The sequence below is a fragment of the Podarcis gaigeae genome (genome assembly GCF_964106915.1).
Source record: "Podarcis gaigeae genome assembly, chromosome: 7".
NCBI lineage: Eukaryota > Metazoa > Chordata > Lepidosauria > Squamata > Lacertidae > Podarcis > Podarcis gaigeae.
The window spans coordinates 34,711,315-34,730,073 of record NC_139683.1 but is presented as its reverse complement, the minus strand read 5'-3'; the positions used below and the strand labels follow the sequence as shown (position 1 = coordinate 34,730,073).

Sequence of the window (18,759 nt, the reverse complement as noted above, 5' to 3'; positions counted from 1 at the left end):
TAAGACACCTGTGTACTTTACTTTAAACTTTTTATTTATGAAGTTACATATATTGGATCTGTTATACAAAATACTGCTTTTGTATTATGAAAAATTACTGTGCCAGCAATGAAAAACTTAAAACATGTCTTAGTGTTTTCTGATTAAAATATAAAACTTTCCCCACAACATTCAGTTTTTCTTCATAGTTGGTTTGATGCACTCATTTGTTCTCTTGATAACACAAGGAGATGTTGCTTTTCCAGTATCTTCTTAAAGAGGCATTTGTCTTAGGAGGTGAGGTTCAGACAGGTTTTTCCGTACATTTTGAGGATTCTTCAGGGATGAATGGCTACATGAACAAAACATTGTAAAGCAATTATTTTAAAGATGAAAATAATTCTGGATACAATAACAGTTTAATGCCATTTGCCTCCATAGATGTGTTTATATTCTATGCTTAAGCTTCTCTTAAATTCTAGTATGTAACTAGACCAGACCATGTTCCACAGACATTTATTTCTGGCAGTACATTAAGGCTGCAATCCTATACCCACATTCTTATAAACAGATTATGTATAGAAGTGCACTATAAATGGATATATTTATTTATAAAAATATTTTAGCTACTACCTATTACAATCAGCCTTGAGCTGGTGTGCACAAGTATAAAACACAAATCACAATGAAACTGTTCAAACAGCAAGATCATAATGAAATGAATATGATTGTAGCTGGTTACTCTAAGGGAATCAGTATCTGACTCCTCCACATTAAATGTGAGGAAAAACCAGAGTACAGTTGTGTTTTTAACAAGCACCAAAATATCATCAGTGTTGGTGCTTGTCAGAGGGGAGGTAGTTCCATTAAAAAGAGGACTACTGCAGAGAAGACTGTCCCCTTAGTTTTTGCTCACCAAGACTGGTATAACTAAGAGGGCCTCCTGGGTCAAATAAAATGCATGAGCAGAGCAGTAAGGAGAAAGATGCTCCTGTAGGTTTTCTAGCCCCAAGTCATCTAGGCCTTATAGGCAAAATCCAAAACCTAGAACCTGGCCTGGTAGCTTACTGGCAGCCAGTGCAGCTCCCTTAGAAGTAGTGCAATATACACATATACTGTATTTTTCCATCTATAACACACCCCCATGTATAAGACGCCCCTATTTTGGGGGACTCGGATTTAAGAATCCGGGGGGGGGGGGAGAGATTGCCCCCTATTTTTTGACATTATTTTTAGGGGGGGGGAACCTACTCTTATACACGGGAAAATATGGTAATTGGACACTGCAGAGTAACATAGTAGCAGCATTCTGCAGCTTACAGACCAAGCTTAAGGAAAGCTCCACATAGAGTGCATTATTACAGTAGTCTATTCTTGACGTTACCAATGCATGGTCACAGTGGCCAGGTTATTTGCTACTCCTAGTCCTAGCCATTGTAGCCACTTGGGATTCCAGAGACAAATGAATCAAGCTACACTCCCAAAGTGTGTGCTTCCTTCTTTAGGAGGGAGAGCAACCCCATCCAGAACAGTCACATCACCCAACTGCTGGACCCTGGAACCACCCACCCACCTCCATCCTGTCAGGATTCAATTTCAAATTACTTGCTCTCATTATTACATCCAGACAGAGGTTCAGAACCTGTACAGCCACATCTGATTCAACTGTAACAAAGAAATAGAGCTGGATAGCATCAGCATATCGCTGACACCACATTCTAAATATCCTGAGGTTCGCTCCTAACGGCTTTTTGTAGATGTTAAATAAACAGTATAGTCCCCAGTACAGTATATATGTTCAATGGTACAATCCTATGTATGTTTACTCAGAAATAAATACAATTTTATTCAATGGAGATCAATGCACAGTAAGTATGCACAGGATTGCAGCCTAAATGTTAAATCTAAAAAATCCCTACACAATGCAAACTGTAATACCACTAGAACATACAATGACTGCAGTATTATCATTGGTTTCTATGAGATAAGTAAAAAATATTCATTTGAGGGGACAGCACAATCTTGTGGCATGTCAACTCAGAAAACAAAACCTCAAGTTCAATGACACTTACTTCCAGACTGTGGGTATGGAAATGTATTCTTAATGACCGCTTGATATACTCTTGTTAGGACTAGAAAGATATGTGCTATGCAAATGAAAATGCAGAACACTTATTATCTGCATTTCAGTTACCCAATGCCTGATATTTGTATTTCTTTTGTGTTCTTTGCACAGATGTATACTCTGTATTTTACATAAATAATTTCCCCATTTATCTTAATTCTGGCAATCCAAATGTTTTCCAGATCATTCCGATAAAGGAGTCTGTTCTCTGTCTAACTGCAAAGCTCAGCTAGGGCGGTCTGCTATGGAGACAGGTTTCCACTGGGAGATTTCTCCTGACAGGAGCTCAGAATGCTACTGCCAGGCAAGGGAAGGCACATTCAGAATTCAACCATGCTCATGTGGTCTTCTGCAGTGTGCACATATTGCTGAACAGGAAATTAGTGCAGTCAGCTTTGATAGTTTCTGGGGGAAAGTGAGGACTAGGCTGAGTCCAGCATCCGGTTTCCTCTCACTGCAAGAGACGATTTGCACTTTCAGTAGCGAAGGACAAAGGGAGAATCCTTGAGTTCAATGATAGTTTGACAGTTTATTGGTACACCCAGATATCTTTAGATCACATCCTATATAAGATGCATAAAATCCAAGCAGCTTTAAGGCCAAGGATCTCCTGACTTTAAAAAATACATGTGGAAGAAGCCTACATTAGGTACAGGAAGTGGTTCTGGGAAGTTTTAACCTCATACTCCATTCCTTTTTTAAAATCACCCCCCATTGCTACTAGCTGTGTTGAGAAAAAAATACAGACATGCATTAGAATCAGCTGCATATACAGTCTGCACAGTCAGCACTGATTCGGTTTGCCATGTAGATCAGCAGGTTATCAGCGTGGGATATCAGAATTATTGGATTGTGGTGATTCTGTACCACTCAGGAGTGGATTGGCAGAAGGATCAATTGAGCTCTCCTCCCTTCCAGGCTTTCACAGTAAACAGTATTGGAGAAGTGGTAGCAGACTGTATGTGTGCTGTTTCTTCACTCCAATCACCCTATAAGGGGCTTTTGCCCACAGTAACTTTCAAATATGGACTGGAAATCCTCACCATCTCCCCCCCTCCACAACCAGAAATGACATTCCAGTTTAAAAAGGACTATCACAATAATGTTACACATATCTAGTTTGGCCCTATCAGTTACAAAATGTGATCAGCCTAAATCAGAATTTTGCTAAAAAATATGAAATGAAAAAGGAAGAATTTCAAAAACAAAAATTGTTCAAATATCAACAAAATAGTCCCTGTGTGCTACAGCTGTACACAGGAAGCTGAACCTCCCTCTCTTTATTAGTATGCATTTTCTTGTCAATATAAATTTTAGTGGATTAACCTCTGTGAACCCATCTCTCTAAATAGTGCACTTCCAGCCCCTCATTTATGCAGAACTTTCAGTTATGGAGAAGTTTCATACACTGATGGACTCCAGAGGTGTGCTACAAGAAACATACCTTGTTTTCTCAGTAACTCTGTCTTCTTCATGGACGGTTCGATGGGATTCTTTACTATAAGGAGATCTATGCATCTCAGACAAAATTGCAAAATTTGGTTTTTCTTTGCTCATTGGGAAATAGTAAATAGGAAAATGTGGGTGTTCTTTGTCATTATTATCTGCAGGGTACAAATACATGCACGCATTAATTATTCCAAAAACTTTCCCCGCAAAATATTAACCAAACCAATGAAGACATGGTTACACCTGCAAAATATATAATAACTAGATAAAGTGGAAATATAATTTAACAGAACCTTGGATAATTTATGGAAGTATAGCATTTTTCAAAAATAAACTATAAACATTACTGATGTGCATGTTTAATGTCAAAGTGCCTGAGAACATTATCCAAGCAAAATTTTCAGCTAAAAATTGGAAGTAGCAGAAAAATGATGGTGAAAGAGAAGCCTTTGCTCTGTTACTCATTTTACAAACTAAGACTCTGGAAAGTGACATAAATAGGTAAATAATGATGATGATTATTTTTAAAAAACTACCTTTACACAGTGATTCTCTACAGGCAGCAATACTATAACTGCTCAACTGTACACAATAAAAGTACATAAACTTTTAAAATACTGGGTAAATGTAATTCAAAATTGTTCCTATAAAATATTTTGTAGATTTGCTACAGAAGACAAATAACCCATTCATCAATCATTTTACTGGATTATCAAAAAGAGTGAGTATACTTTATTTCTTTAGAAGATTTATCTACTGTACTTCGTACAAGCCAAAGGGCAACAAAATCAGACAATGTAAAAACAAAGCAAAAAATAACACAACCCCCAAATACATAACATAGCAACACAACAATTTACTAATACTATCAGCAGCAAACTAAGCTATTTTTCCAGTCAGGTCTCTCATCTTCCAAATGCTTTCCGAAAAAAAGTGAATCTGAACTAATGGCCCAACTGGGAAGGGAATTCCACACAAGGAGCCACCAATGAAGAGGCCCTTCCGCAGGTCCTCACACTACGTATTTCATCCCATTTAGAGGTTACAAAGAAGACAGCATGGGTATGTCAGTATAGCAAAAGGCATTCTTGCATAAATTTGTGTTCCAGGCCACTTACATGTCAAAGTAAGCAACTTCATCTGGACCCAGAAAACAATTGGCAACTGATGCAGCTCTTTTAAAATAGGAGTAATATGCTCACAGTGTGCTACCCTTACCAGCATTCTGCACTAGTTAAAATTTTTGGAACACCTTCAAGGACAGTCCTAGATAGAGTGCATTAAAATCCAATTTGGAGGTTACAATAACAGCCATGGCTGGAATGTCCCTATCCAGAAACAGCTGTAGTTGGCATACCAGCCAAAATGGGCATAAGCTCTCCTAGTCGTAAATGACAAAGATTGTTCCAAAAGCACCCCCAAACTATGCACCTTGTTGTTCAAGTGCAACCCCATCAAGTACATGTTCTGCCAACTCCTGGGCGAGAGAACTACCCACCCACAGTATCTGTGGCTTGCCTGGATTCATCTTCAATTTACTGATCCACATCCAGCCCATTACTGCCTTCAGATAGACACTGGTTCAGGGCCTGCATTGCCTCTTCTGGTACTGATGGAACAGAGAGACAGAGTTGGGTGTCATCAACATACTGATGACAAGTTGCTCCAAATCCCCTGATGGCTGTTCCCAGTGGCTTTATATAGATATTAAATAGCATCTGCAACAAGATTTAAGCCTACAGAACTCAATAGGACAACCCCTACAGGTCAAGCAGAAGTCATCCAATGCTGTTCTCTGGAACTGTCCTTGGAGATAGAAATGAAAGCACTGCAGTGCAGTGCTTCCAACTTAGGGGGTGCAGTATACCATTGCCAATAGTACCAAAAGTCACTGAGTAATCAAAGAGAATCAATAGGGCCACACTCTCCCAGTTATTCTCTTGACAAATTTCACTGACCAGGGCAACCAAAGCAGTTTCTGTCACCAAACCTGGCATGAAGTCAGAATGCAATGGGTCTAGTTGCTTTCATCAGAGCATGCTTGAAGCTGCCTATCAGCTTGCTCTTGCCAGCCAGGAGGAGTAAGAGTCAAGAAGGCACATGGTTGGCTGCATACATTAGAACAGCTTGTCCATGTCTTTGTGTTGCAGTAGTTGAAACTGATTCGTAACAGCGGACCAGTCAGTCCTCTGGAAGGCTCTATAGGACAACCAAACTTATCATCCAGTTTATAATGGATCTGAGTAACTTTACCCTTGAAGTGCCTGGCAAATTTGTCACAGCAGGCCAATAATGGGACAACCTCCTTCATCTGGGAAAATCCTTTACCACAAAGGAAAAGCTCTACTGGGTGGCTACTTTAAGATGTAATATTGGCAGAGAAGTAAGCCCATAACCACTGCCACACAGTAGACACAAAGATGTGCTTGTAACGGGTGTTTGGTCAGATTCATCTAGCCATCACTCTTCTTGCTCCTTGAATTTAGGTTCCTCAGTATTCCAGGGAGCCATCTGGGTTTTATCCTGTTGAAGAGAGCTTCTAGGAGCAATCCTTTTGAGAACTGCTTCAGAAGAAGTGTTGGCCATGCCAGTTGAAAAATCCCCCCACAGCATTCACCAAAAGACTAAACACTCCCAGGAGTAATCTTAAAAGCATTATAACCTTTTCCTTCTAAACAACCTATTTTCTTAATTCTATAAATGATCATGAAGATAAAAGTTTGTGTACCAAAATGTAAATATGGTGCATGTTCATTCATCATACTTTCTGTCCTATTTTTCTTCCTGGCATCTCTGGATGCTTTCCAATTCATCAGGAATTGTCTTTCCATTTCTTTTATTTCTTTTCCATCAAGGGACTCTGAAGGGGTAATATTTGTAAACACGTATCAAGAAAATGCAGATTAACTCTGGCTTACCCAATCCTTTCCTAGATGTGGCTCTGGTATTCTTAGGAAGTCAATCATGGATAAACTTTTGAATTGTTCTTTCGCCACCAATGGTTATGCCAGACCTGAAACACCAGTTTGTTTCCCTAATCTCCACCTGCTATGGTATAGGTGCTAGATTCCTAGCACAAGAGAAAATCTCATCTCCATGCTTCAGTGATGTGAGCCCTGCTGTGGGGTAGCACAACAACCACTGGTGCTCTACCAGTTCTTTGGCAGAATCTAGGAAAGCTTTCATGGGGGAAGAGGGTGGCTGTGCCAGCATCCTGGGTGGCATCCTAAGGGCTTCTGTAGTAGTTCTATCAGCACAACCTGATTCTGGCAGGTGACTGTGTGCTTTCCTCCATGTGAGCTTGAAGACTTCATTCTTCATAAGAAATACAGCAGATATTTCTCAGTTGGATATTTCAGACAGGGCCTCTTTGTCTGTGGCACCCAAGATTTGGAACAGTCATGGGAGGTCTGCCTGGAATCATTACCGGTTACTTTTAGAAGAGTTTTATTTCAACAATAATTCTGAGTAAATGTACATAGGATTGGGTGGTGGCTTGTTATAGGCCTCTCCTTGGACCCCTCAGGTGTCTAGGCAGGTTATTTCTACTAAAAATGTATTTTGAAGGTTGCTAACAACTAATAGATATATGGGACAGGCAAACTAGTAATTTTTTTGTGACCTAGTAACATCTGTTGGCCTATATAGAAGTCTAAGGCTACAATCCTATACCCACTTAGCTTACATAATCACAGGAAATTTGTTGTATGGTATGCAACACAATCCTAGACATGTCTACTCAGAAGTAAGCCCCAATGAGTACATCATGGGACTTTTTCCCAGGTAAGTGTGTTAATGCATGGATTAATTTATGGTAAAAGAAAAGTGCTCTCTGAAAGTACATTATTTTACCAAGGGATTTTGATTGCTGTATAACTCTGTCCTTATATTTTGGTTTCTGGCAAACAGGATTTCCATTCAGCTCTAATTTGCGCAGGTTGGTCCATACACCCAGCACAAACTCCAAGTCCTGCAAATACCAAAGAAAAGAAAATCAATACTTTTGCTAACTTAGCTCAATGCTGTAACTAGGTGGATTAATAATTCTATTTATTCAATTAAATGTAAACTTTCTAAAGTAATAGTTACAGATAGGTAGCCGTGTTCGTCTGCCATAGTCAAAACAAAAAAAAAATCCTTCCAGTAGCACCTTAAAGATCAACTAAGTTAGTTCTTGGTATGAGCTTTTGTGTACATGCACACTTCAGGTATCTGAAGAAGTGTGCATGCACACGAAAGCTCATACACATACCAAGAACTAACTTAGTTGGTCTTTAAGGTGCTACTGGAAGGATTTTTTTTTTCTAAAGTAATGTTATTTACACAGCTACCTTTATAAAGTAATCACATGATGGCATGTGGTGTTAAATTAAGAAACACAATGCCTTACACATAAAGCCAAAAAGCAACCTTCTAATAATTATTCCTTAAACATGATTTCAGCCCTTTGATCTTCACTTTCTACTGTAAAGGTAAAATGTAAAATATAGGCCCAAATCCAGAACACCAGAAACACATAAGAACCTAAGAAGAGCCTGCTGCATTAGACCAGTGCCTCATCCAGCATTCTGTTCTCACAGTGGTCCACCAGAGGCCTGTGGGAAACCAACAGGATTTGGGCAAAAAAAAGAGCACTCTTCCCCTCCTCTGGTTTCCAGCAACTTGTATTGAGAAGCACTGCTACGTCCAACTGTGGAAGCTGACCATAGTCCTCATGGCTAGTAGTCATCAATAGCCTGTTTCTTCATGAATCTGTCTAATCGTTTCAAGCTACCACTTGCACAGGTCTTCATACGTATATATACAGTATAAGATGTTGCACAATACATGTGCTCAATTATAGGGGCTTACATGCAAGAAAATCTGTATATATGGCTTGATTTTCCTCATGCAAGTTGCACCAGGGCCTACATGAAGAAAATAGACTCCCCGTATGTGGAGGTGTATCTCTGGATTCCGGCCATAATGTAGCTGACTGAATATATATGAAACCTTGGTAGACTGCACTGGAATATTACTACTGGTTGTTGTTGTTTTGATGGCACTCTACAATATACAAAAACCCTTCACTTGCCAATGAATTCAGAGTTGTTTGTTCATGGAAACGAAGCTACAGGTAGACAATTCCTTCATGATTATTTTAATTATTTAGAATAAAATTAATAAATTTCCTCCACATCTGTTATTTTCTTGGCCTGAGCTAGGAGAACGAAAGTTTTGTGTTTTTACATAACCTTTATCTAGTATGGGTTTCTTTCTTTTTTTATTAAGGGCAATCTGACCTAGTTTTTCTTTTATATTACTACAATATATAAACTGGTTAACATGGCTTGTATGACTTACAAGATTTGGCAGATATGGGACTTCTTGTGTAAATGCACTGCTCAAGTACCTTCTTATTGCTCTTCTGGATACTGTTGTCAGCAACCAGAAATAATAGCACTTGGCAACTGAATTGAAAGTAATTTGCTTTTTCCACCAGTTGAGAAATATTTTCACTTCCATCTGTGTAAATATTAACAATTCTCTTTTTCTTGATGATCTTATTAAAAAATTTGTAATATGTCAATATCTTTACAGTGACTTAGATCCTGAAAAGTGGTAGTGGAAGTTGATGACTGTTTAGTTTGTTCTATTTGTTTTTAACTTTTTTTTAGAGTTTTGCTCACTATACTGTTTTGCCATGGCTAATTTTAACTCACATTTTTTGTAGGCCACCCTGATATCTCTACAGACAAAGGGAGAGTTATAAATATGTCAACAAGGCAGCTTTCCTTCCCACCAGCTCCCCCTCCACCGGCAGCTACACAAGCTTCTTCTGAGAGTCAGGGACTCTCCTGAATGAGGTAGGCTGTGGGGAGAACCACTGAAATTCAAGCAGAGCACATTCTCTGTGTAGATATCCTGCTTAAAGAAGATGCCTCCATTCCATTTTCAGCAACCCCCTTTTCAACCCCCCCCCCCAATGCCACAGTGCTACCCTTATTCTGGAGAGTATTTGACCCTCAGGAGAGGCTTCTTAGAGGACTGTCAGTGAGGAATGGCTGGCTTTTTTTTCAGAATCCAAGTTATTATCTATTATTACTGTATTTGCATTCCTACATTTCGTTTACAATAATTATCACTAAACACTTGTGGCTCAATACACAGGGATGCACACAAACAGTTCTATGACAAAAGGTGTGTTGTGCCCGCCCTGCTCCCAGATAGATGAGTGGCAAATGCTAAGTTTTTGAAAGGGTTTCCCCTGCACAGAATCAGATCTTGGATCAGTGAGGGGAACTGCATTGGCAGGTCCTGTCTACATGTATCCAGTTTCAGACATACATACAGAAGCTTCATGTCATGTCCTAAATGGATTAAATTGTTGGAAATGTTACTTTTCAATTTACAACAGAACCTCTTAAGCTATTCAGCAATATTTTCTAGTGTCTATCAGTTATTCACACAAACCAGATGCAGGGAGCAAGAGAGCAAGGGTTTCCTTTTACTCTCCAGTATTTCATATTTGGGAAAATCCATAATCCTTGGACTGTTAAATTTCAAGTTTGCCAGAGGAGTCATGCAGAACATGGAAAGCAACATGGAGATTTTCTTTTAAGCTTTCCCACAATGAGCTATTTATAGAAACATTCTGTTTATAGAAACATTCTGCTTTAACCTCAAGAACTGTTTTCTTTCATAGTTATATACATAATATTCTGCTCTGATTACTAATATAAAAATATATCAGGATGTATTTTCATATCAGATACAGTGTTTCGCATATCTAATGTTTTGCGTATCTGGACAATTTGGCATTTTATTTCCCAAACTGAAACAAAGTCCAAGTACATGCAATTACATTGGCTCACATTAATCTCTTATCAACCTAAACTCTGCCTTTGTTGTCTCCATAAATGTCAAAATTTACATTGTAAGATCCATTGAAATCATCTTCCTATACTTGAAAAACTAGAATGCACTTGAAAAATTAGATCAACTAAAGCTGGTTTTGAAAATGTAAAATAGTATATATTTCTTGGAACCTTGCTAAGTAAATAGCTAAACTTTGATGAATGTACCCACAGAATTTTCCAGATTTTTGTTGACTACTACTCACTTGATAAATGATCCAGAACCTGCTCACGCCATTGTATGTTTATCTAAGAAGGTACTAATCCCATGTTGAAATATGATTACCCTTTGGATACGCTCTAGTTGTTCATTGCCTTCCTGTCTCTAATAAAGTGCTTTCACTTTACAGTCTTTCAATAAGCTATACTAAAGGGACTAGACACTTTTTTGGGCAGTCTCTGTTTGATAAATGATCATGTCATGCTATCACTTAGAGGTCTGCTACAAAATACTAAAGAGCAAATTATATTCTAGGCAAACTGTGGGAGGTGAAAGCCTCAGATGACATCCGTAGTACTAGCAGCAGCCTTCTTCCCAATTAATGATGGCCATTTAAGAACCTGTATTTGACCAGTGTACTCCAATTTTTATCGGCTGTGTCTAGCTCAACTGCCCTAACTACATCTGTAGACAGCAATTTGTCATCATTCTGACGGTCTGCCATTATCTCTTTCAGAAAATCTATATTTTCTCTCTTGTTCCTGACTGAATTGTGAAGTGAAGGAATTCATCTTTTTGATATCTTGTTGTCATAATCAATAATGGCAAAAGGTTGAATAAATTAAAGATTTACAACCATATTCCCAGAACACTGAACCAGCGTAAGGCCTTCCGAAATAAACAGGAATGGTACTACTTTAGTTATTTAAAAGTGAGAGTCTTATAATCTGAACCTATAGGCCATAATCCATGGTTATGTGCATAAAGGGGGTACTCTTGTACGACATGGAGACAGTAGATCCATTTTTTGGCATACGTGCCACTTGGTTGCATAGAACAAAATGAGAAACCTTGGAATGTGTATATGTGATTAGGATCACAGAGCTGACAGTGCTAATTGTCTGTTTGGTGGTTCATAGGACAGAGCATCACATCTGCACCCTAGGATGTAGCTTTATCTAGTAATCACATGGATTAGTATTTTAATTTTTAAAAAGCGTAATTAGAGCCTTCTAGGTTAAGCCAAATGCATCCTACATCTTGTTTCTTATGGTCTTAAAGAGTTGCCTATAGGAAGCCCAAAGTTGTGCATGAGAGCAGTAGGCCTCTCCTACTGTTTCCCAGCAAGTGATACTCAGAGACATGCTTCCTCTGATCCTGGATGTAATATATAGTCATCATGATGAATAAGCATTGATTACCTTGCTCTCCATGATCTGTTTAATCCTCCTAGATAAATGTTTTAGTCTATTCCATTATGGTTTTAACTTTCTGTATGTTTTAAATTATGGTTGCAATTTTTTTAGTGACAAAGTTACTGATCTTTTTTTTGTAAACCACTTTGAGGTTTGCTTCCTACAATCAAGCAGTATATAAATTATATGAAATGAATAAACAGATAGAAATGAGTGTGATAAACAGTGTTGTAAAAGCCATATAGTGAAATGGGACTTCATCTATGTAGGCCACAGAAAAAGAAAAATATATCCATGCATATTAACTTTAAATTATCCCTTAAAAACAAATAATTCAAACCACTGAAAGGTTATTAAATATTAACTGCCTTAATTTCCCATATATGCTTATCAATCTTATTTCCTCTCTATTACCTTCACATGGTGAATTTGGTTGTCAACAGCTATAAGGTGGGAGATATTTTCCAGAATTGCTAAATCAATCACTTCATCAATATTATTATTGCTGATATTCAAAACTGTTAAAGACTTCTGCAATGAAATTAACATTTAAAAAGAAAAGTCAAAAGTTAACTGCTGAAATCATACGTGGTTACTAGAGAATAAACCTGATTAAACTTAGTGAGACTAACTTCTCACTAAAGTAAAACATGCATAGGCACTGCACCACACAACTGTATGTTTTATCAGCACTTCATAACGAACACTTTGGGCTCATCTACACTTTTGCTTGACCCATATTTTGATCATATTGTGTACTGGTTAATTCCCCTGGGACTGAGAGCCTTTCTCATTGTTCTGCAGCTGTGCCTTGTGAAAACATGATCTTACCCACTAAGTCAGATCTTATCAGATGTGCAGAAAATTTGAAATGAGATTTTGCGTAACTTGATTTTCACTGGATGATTAGAAAAGCTCTTGGACCTGGAGGAATTAATCAGTACACAGTACAATCTAAATAGTCTGAAACCGATTGGTACTTTTAATGCTCTTTCATAATACAAATGGCAGTAAATTGACCATGAAAAAACTACTATGAGGAAGAAAATACAAACAAAATACAAATATAGAGCTGTACTTTTTTGTAGCTTCAGTTTTGAAGTTGTCAAATGACAAATAAGTAGTGAGAAGGAATACAAGAGGATCAGGTTTTGCTGAATCTAATGGGTATATATAATACATATAATGCTAATAATGCATAATTCATTAAGCTGTGCTTGCTCAGTTTTAAATGGAAATTTTAAAAAAGGATTCTATAGCCAACAATCTACACATTTCTTGCAACCTTGGTTTGTTTTATACGATTACAAAAATTATAATAGGGTTTTGCTTCTAAATTAAACATACCTAACCGAGCAAATGCTCAGTGTCAATCAAATGTTCTTGGCAATGGGAATGACAAACATATTCTATCAATTGATGAGAAATGAATGCAACATAAATGACTACAGAACTTATTGCAAAACAAAAAGAATTACCATAGAACTCACTACTATTGGACACCCTTTGTTGTACACATATTTTTGATGTGCAAATAGTAGTAGTAGTAATAATAAAAATCAACGCTTTTGCATTCATATCCTATGGGAATGCAGCTCTTTGGCAAACAGATATTAGATTTAAAAATAATTCTTGTAATTTTTTTCGCAATCAATATCTTTCACCAGATGTCACTGAAACTCTATATTCTTACCGCTAGTGAATGAAGACTTCTTGGGTCAAACAAAACCTTTTCTCCTAGGGGAAGCTGCTGGCTTTCAACATGTAATTCTCTTAGTTCTTCTAAAGTCTCTAAGCCTTCTACTACAGTGATGTAATTGCCGCCCAGATACCTTAACAGTATATAAGAGGCTTTTAGTTCTCCCAATTTGTTTTAAATAATGCAAACATTTCCAAAAGTAAAAAAGTGTATTTTATGACAAATAAAGTGTATTAAACTAAAATCAAAATTTCCATAGGGCTCCATGGAACCATCGCAGAGTTTTCTACAAGCAAATCTATTTTGTAAAAGGTGAAAGATTTATAAAATCTGAAGAGAAATCGGAGTATGCAAATCTATTGAGAATTACCTGGAAACAACCCAAACAAAATGAAAATATTTTAAAGCAATGTATAGAGGCAGGGTGGAACATTGTCCTATATAATTCATTACTTTATTGTAGAAATATTAATAATAAAATGTAAAGAAATATTCCAGATATTATCAATTGCTAATCTGAAGCATAATCCAGGCAAAGGAAAAAACTGTAAAATCAAACTGATTTCAGTGGGATAGAGTCAAACATATGCTTAACTTATGCAGTAAAATCACTAGCCAAACTTTGGGCTAATGTGTTCTTGGATCAATGGAATATGTGAACAAAATTATCATATTTGAAATAAAATATAGGATATATTCAGCAAGTATATGCAGTAGCTATATTTCTTACATCAATTTACACATCAATTAATAAATCTGATGATAATAATTTTAAACTTACAATTTTTCAAGTTTTATTAATGATGCTAGATTTTCAATTCGTGTAATACAATTGTTCTGCAGGTATAGGTGTCTTAGGTTTGTAGCAAAATCCAAATTATGTATTTGTCTAATTTGGTTATCATACAAATAAAGGACATTAAGGTTTTTACACAAAGACAGGTCATCCTAAGAGAAAGAATGAAGAAAGTGTGTTACTGTGTAGTTCACTCATAAGTAAAATGCTTCAGTTCCCAAATACAGCCTTTTCCTACTGCATGGGCTTTTTTATACTTCCTTCAACATTTTGATCTTACTATCTACGGTATCCTTGGTAGATATAGTTGTAAATATAGAATGAATGGATACTATCTTAATTTATGATGGCTAGGAACTAAAGAATAGCACGCTGTTCTAAATATCTGAGGGGCCACTGAAGTTGTCCTCCCCCCTATGTTACATAGCAAGTTGCTTTTGAAATGGAAGAAACTTTCAGAAGCACTTTATTATTGGGCATGGGGGTCTGCTGTTCAAAGGAGAAAATGGAAAGTTCTAACTGCCCATAGCCAAACCCTTAGGAATGCCTGAACTAGGTCTTTGGATCTCAGCTCATATTTTCCAACTGACCATTACACTAGAATTGTATATCATTCCAGAATATAGGGATGCTATGATCTTCCCAAATTTCAAGCAAATTTCTGAAAACAATACATTTACTTCCACTATACTCAAATATATTTAAAACAAACTATATTTCTGATTTAAAACGTTCAGTGCAAATGAAAGGTGCTTTAAATTAACTAAGTATTGTCTTTTAGTCAGTAATTTCAAGCTGATTATTGTAATGGTATAAAATCTAATTTAACAAATTCCCTCCTGACTCTTTTGCTAACTAAAAGAGTCTTGTTTTTATTGAACTTATGTAAGCACCTCTGGCAGACTTTTTGGCTGAAGAGCAGGATAAAAATGCTTTGAATTGCTATTAACAAAGAAAGCAAATAACAAACAAATAAGAAGTTGTATTTTCAAATAATCAGTGTATTCTTACAATTATATCTATATTTTTATTTGATAACTTGAGATGAGTCGTTTTCCTCAAGTAATGGGCCAAGGACTCATCTCTGCGATTCTTCTGATTGAGGCTTTTACCAATTAGCTCCAATGTTAGTCGAACCATAATCTTACAGTGAAGTCAGTTTTTTACTCCAAGAATTCAATATCCATGTATTCTTTTTTGTCACACAGGGCCTTAAAATAAAACAAAAAGTTACAAAGTATATTTCAGAGTCATAAAATTATTGTATACTCTTTCTTCAACATTATTTTCTAGTTACTATTAAATAATTTAATTACAATGAGATTTTCTTCTCATTTTCAGACATTATTAGCCATATTCCTAATAAAGAAAAGATTAATGGTAATAGATGTCTTCCCAAATTTTCTATAGACTATTATACTAACATCCTAACTCTCTCTCTATAGAAACAGGACATAGAAGGCTAATTGTGTTTTAATTTTTAAAATCTGTATAAAATTGCATGTGAATAAAACCATTAGTTTTGAAGGGAAAAAAACATAGTAGTGATCAAGTACTATTTCAGAATAAGCTTTGTTTCTGTTTGAGATAAGGACGTCTGCTCAGATGGCACCTGTCATCCAGGATTCTTATAAGTACGTGTGTGTGTATATATATATATTTAATAGGGGCAACATTTTATTCAAAGCTTTTCAGTCAAGCTACACCTGATTTTATAATCCTAACTTGGAATTAAAGTCCTATTAACTATCTTGAATTTGAGTTCCTTTTAAAGGGACTCACTTCTGGCTGATCACAATTAAGCTGGTAGTCACATAGTGACAATACTGCAAATATATATATTTATTACAAAAAACCTACTTTAATAAAAGTCCTGGGGCTTCCTCTTCTTCCTGATCCCCCACCTCACAAAGTATTAGAAAATGCTGATCCCAGAACCTTAGAGCTCCTAACGCTACTGTATATGTGAGAAGATACTCAGAATTGAGTCAGGTAAGCTCATTTCAGTATAGTGGTACCTTGCTTTATGAACTTAATCCGTTCGGAAGTCCGTTCTTAAACCAAAGTGTTCTTAAACCAAGGCGTGCTTTCCCATAGCAGTGGGGGATTCAATTTACACTCAACAGGAAGCGGAATATGTTCTGCTTCCAAGACAAAGTTCACAAACCAAAACACATACTTCCGGGTTTGCAGCGTTCTTAATTCAAGTTGTTCATAAACTAAGCTGTTCTTAAACCAAGGTACCACTGTACTGGCAAATCTGATGAATGCAAAGATTCATATCACTATGATATTTTTAAAATCTGAAAACCTTTCATTAAATTGGAATGCTTTTTACCCAGAAATGCCTCTAGAATATGGAATTCTAGGACCTTTTAAAAACAAGTATAGTGCTATATTGTGTTCATCTTGATCCAGGGACAATCCTCATATAACAGTTGTGAGAAAGATGTCCTATTGATATGGGCAAGAAATAAATTACTGCTGTTCACTACTTCTAAATTAAAATGATCTGTAGAAATACCAGTGCTTGACAAGTAGAAAAGGCCCAGGAAATGGAACAGCACTGGTAGTAGCAAGATGAAACTTCAACCACTTTTTTATGTTTAAGGGTCAAATGAATTTGAACTCTTTTTGAAATTTCAAAATGTGTCATGGGCACGATGATTAAGCAAGGGCATAACCAGGGGGCTGAGCTGCCCCCTCAAATCAAGTAAATAAATAAAAATACTTACCTGTGACACAATTGGTCAGTTAGTTAACTCAGTTCTCTGCCCTCCTAACATAAAGCCTGCCCCCCCCTTCACCCATGGTTCTCTGGTTTACCCTTTGTATAGGGGTTATTCAGGGAATGAAAGATGGTCCTTACAATACCAATGCTTCTAGCTGAAAGGGTGGGGGAGAATCACATTTTCCCAGCTGCAAAATATTGCAGCCTGACCATAAATTTTGGGTAAGAGGCAATACCCAGAAACACCCTTTTCTGGAACGATGTCTTGAATCCCACAGAACAAGCGAATGCCTCTTCCTGTTTTGCAGGGGTCGGATTAGATGATTTTGGGGGTCCCGACTCCCTTACAATTCTGCGATGTGTCAGGCAGGGACACTTCAATTTACTGTTGTGCGTGGTGGTAGCGCTGGAATCATCGTGGCTATTAAAAACTGCTGAAACCATGCATGGGCGTAGCCAGGATTTTTGTTGGGGGGGGGGAGAAGCTTTTGTTGGGGGGGCAGAATCTCAGATTTGTATTGATTCGTTTTCTTTTGCGGGCAGCTGCAGTGGCGTAGCGTGGGGGTGCAGGGGGGGGGCCGCCGCACCAGACGCAACATCTGGGGGTTAGGGTTAGGGGGCGCAAATCCACGGGTTAGGGGGTGCAAATTACTTGCCTTGCCCCGGGTGCTGACAACCCACGCTACGCCACTGGGCAGCTGCCCCCCCCCCTAGCTACACCCATGCATATAGAAAGAAGAGTGGGGGAGATGGCAAAAGAAGCACTAGCATATCTGCCCGCTCCCCAATCGCTTTTCTCTCTGCTTATCGAGGCCAGACTGGGGGAAATAAAAGTGTCGGAAGGGAAAGATTGCCAAGGGATGGGGGCAGTTTCTACGGGGCGACACGCAAACCACACTTGATACGGACTCCTCAGAAGGACTTTCGCCTCCCTTCCGACGAAGTGTGGAAAGGGGCTAACGCGCCTACACTAGCAAATTATATGATGTCTCAAGAAGGCGGCTGGGCCGTCGAAGCCCCGCTATTCACCGTCCCGACGCACACGGGTCTCCTTCCCCACTCACACGAACTCCGCGCCCTTCTGCCCAGCGCTTCCCCACAACCTCTTTCCCCGCCAAACGCCAGCGACAGGTAAGGGGACGGGTCGCAGCAGGGCGCGCGTGAACACAGGCAAAGAGGCTTCGCCGCCACGGACGGAGACGCCAAGCGCGTTGCTATGGAGGCAGAAAAGGTCGCCTATCCAAACACTTCCGCGGGCAACGGGAGGCGCAAGAGCGCACCTACGACCCGCGCAGCGAAGCGCGCTCCCGAGTCGCGGTCGAAGCGGGGAAAGGAGCCGGGAGGAGGAAGAAGGTAAGGGTTTGCGCACGCGCAATTTCGCGTCTGCTCGGCGCGCTCGCCGCCTAGCAATTGCCTCTTGTCGGGGCTTCTGCCGGCGGCTTGAATGCCGCTGACATTCGAAACGGCGCGCGCAGCTGAGTTCGCGCTGCTACCTCACAAAGGGGACTTGATTCCATTTTTTGTGTGTGAGACATATTGTTTAACGGCCGAATCCCCCACCCCCCACCCCCGCTTTGTTAAAGATATAGGGAATATATAATAAAGTATGCTACAGAACACACATTTTTAATGCAATTCTAAATTGTTCAGACGACGACGTCGTCACTAGGGAAAAATAATAATACTTCCAAGTGTAGGCTTATGATGCTTTGCCCTCGGGTGGGAAAA

At 38.4% G+C, this 18,759-nt stretch overlaps 2 protein-coding genes and 1 long non-coding RNA gene across 11 annotated transcripts in view; 2 read left to right on the top strand and 1 right to left on the bottom strand.

Annotated features, from left to right (window-relative positions):
- Positions 1-16: 16 nt before the first annotated feature.
- On the bottom strand, positions 17-18,480 carry PPP1R42 (protein phosphatase 1 regulatory subunit 42). 8 transcript variants are annotated; one of them, XR_014566493.1, is made up of 10 exons: positions 18,325-18,480; positions 15,312-15,511; positions 14,286-14,452; positions 13,499-13,637; positions 12,220-12,336; positions 7,406-7,523; positions 6,282-6,413; positions 5,072-5,162; positions 3,549-3,708; positions 17-331 (listed from the first exon to the last, which is right to left on the bottom strand). XR_014566493.1 is itself a non-coding variant. In XM_083747987.1 (9 exons), exons 2-9 carry the CDS (start codon positions 15,438-15,440, stop codon positions 253-255), a joined length of 1,041 nt encoding a protein of 346 aa, XP_083604113.1. In that variant the 5' UTR covers positions 15,441-15,511; positions 18,325-18,462; the 3' UTR covers positions 17-252. The 8 variants fall into 8 exon arrangements, 6 of the variants coding, with proteins under 6 accessions (XP_083604113.1, XP_083604111.1, XP_083604110.1 ...); XR_014566494.1 differs by having other exon boundaries at positions 5,052-5,162; positions 18,312-18,419; XM_083747987.1 differs by lacking the exon at positions 5,072-5,162 and having other exon boundaries at positions 18,325-18,462.
- LOC310848711 lies at positions 6,384-14,282 on the top strand. The gene is made up of 2 exons (XR_014566525.1): positions 6,384-7,631; positions 7,864-14,282. It is a non-coding gene; the product is annotated as an uncharacterized lncRNA (long non-coding RNA).
- The window catches only part of CSPP1 (centrosome and spindle pole associated protein 1), a 78,249-nt gene continuing 77,829 nt past the window's right edge, over positions 18,340-18,759 (top strand). Inside the window, exon 1 of one of the 2 annotated variants that reach the window (XM_083747579.1) lies at positions 18,340-18,384. The gene's annotated coding sequence lies outside the window, so the exon portion shown is untranslated. The remainder of the gene's footprint in view (positions 18,385-18,759) is intronic. The other variant, XM_083747576.1, reaches the window with a different exon arrangement.

Coding starts and splice junctions, on each gene's coding strand:
- PPP1R42 (XM_083747987.1), bottom strand. CDS start 15,440: ATGGTTCGACTAACATTGGAGCTAATTGGTAAAAGCCTCAATCAGAAG. Junction 13,638..14,285: donor TTAATAAAACTTGAAAAATT/GTAAGTTTAAAA, acceptor TATACTGTTAAG/GTATCTGGGCGGCAATTACA. Junction 7,524..12,219: donor ACCAAATTCACCATGTGAAG/GTAATAGAGAGG, acceptor TGGTATTTGCAG/GACTTGGAGTTTGTGCTGGG.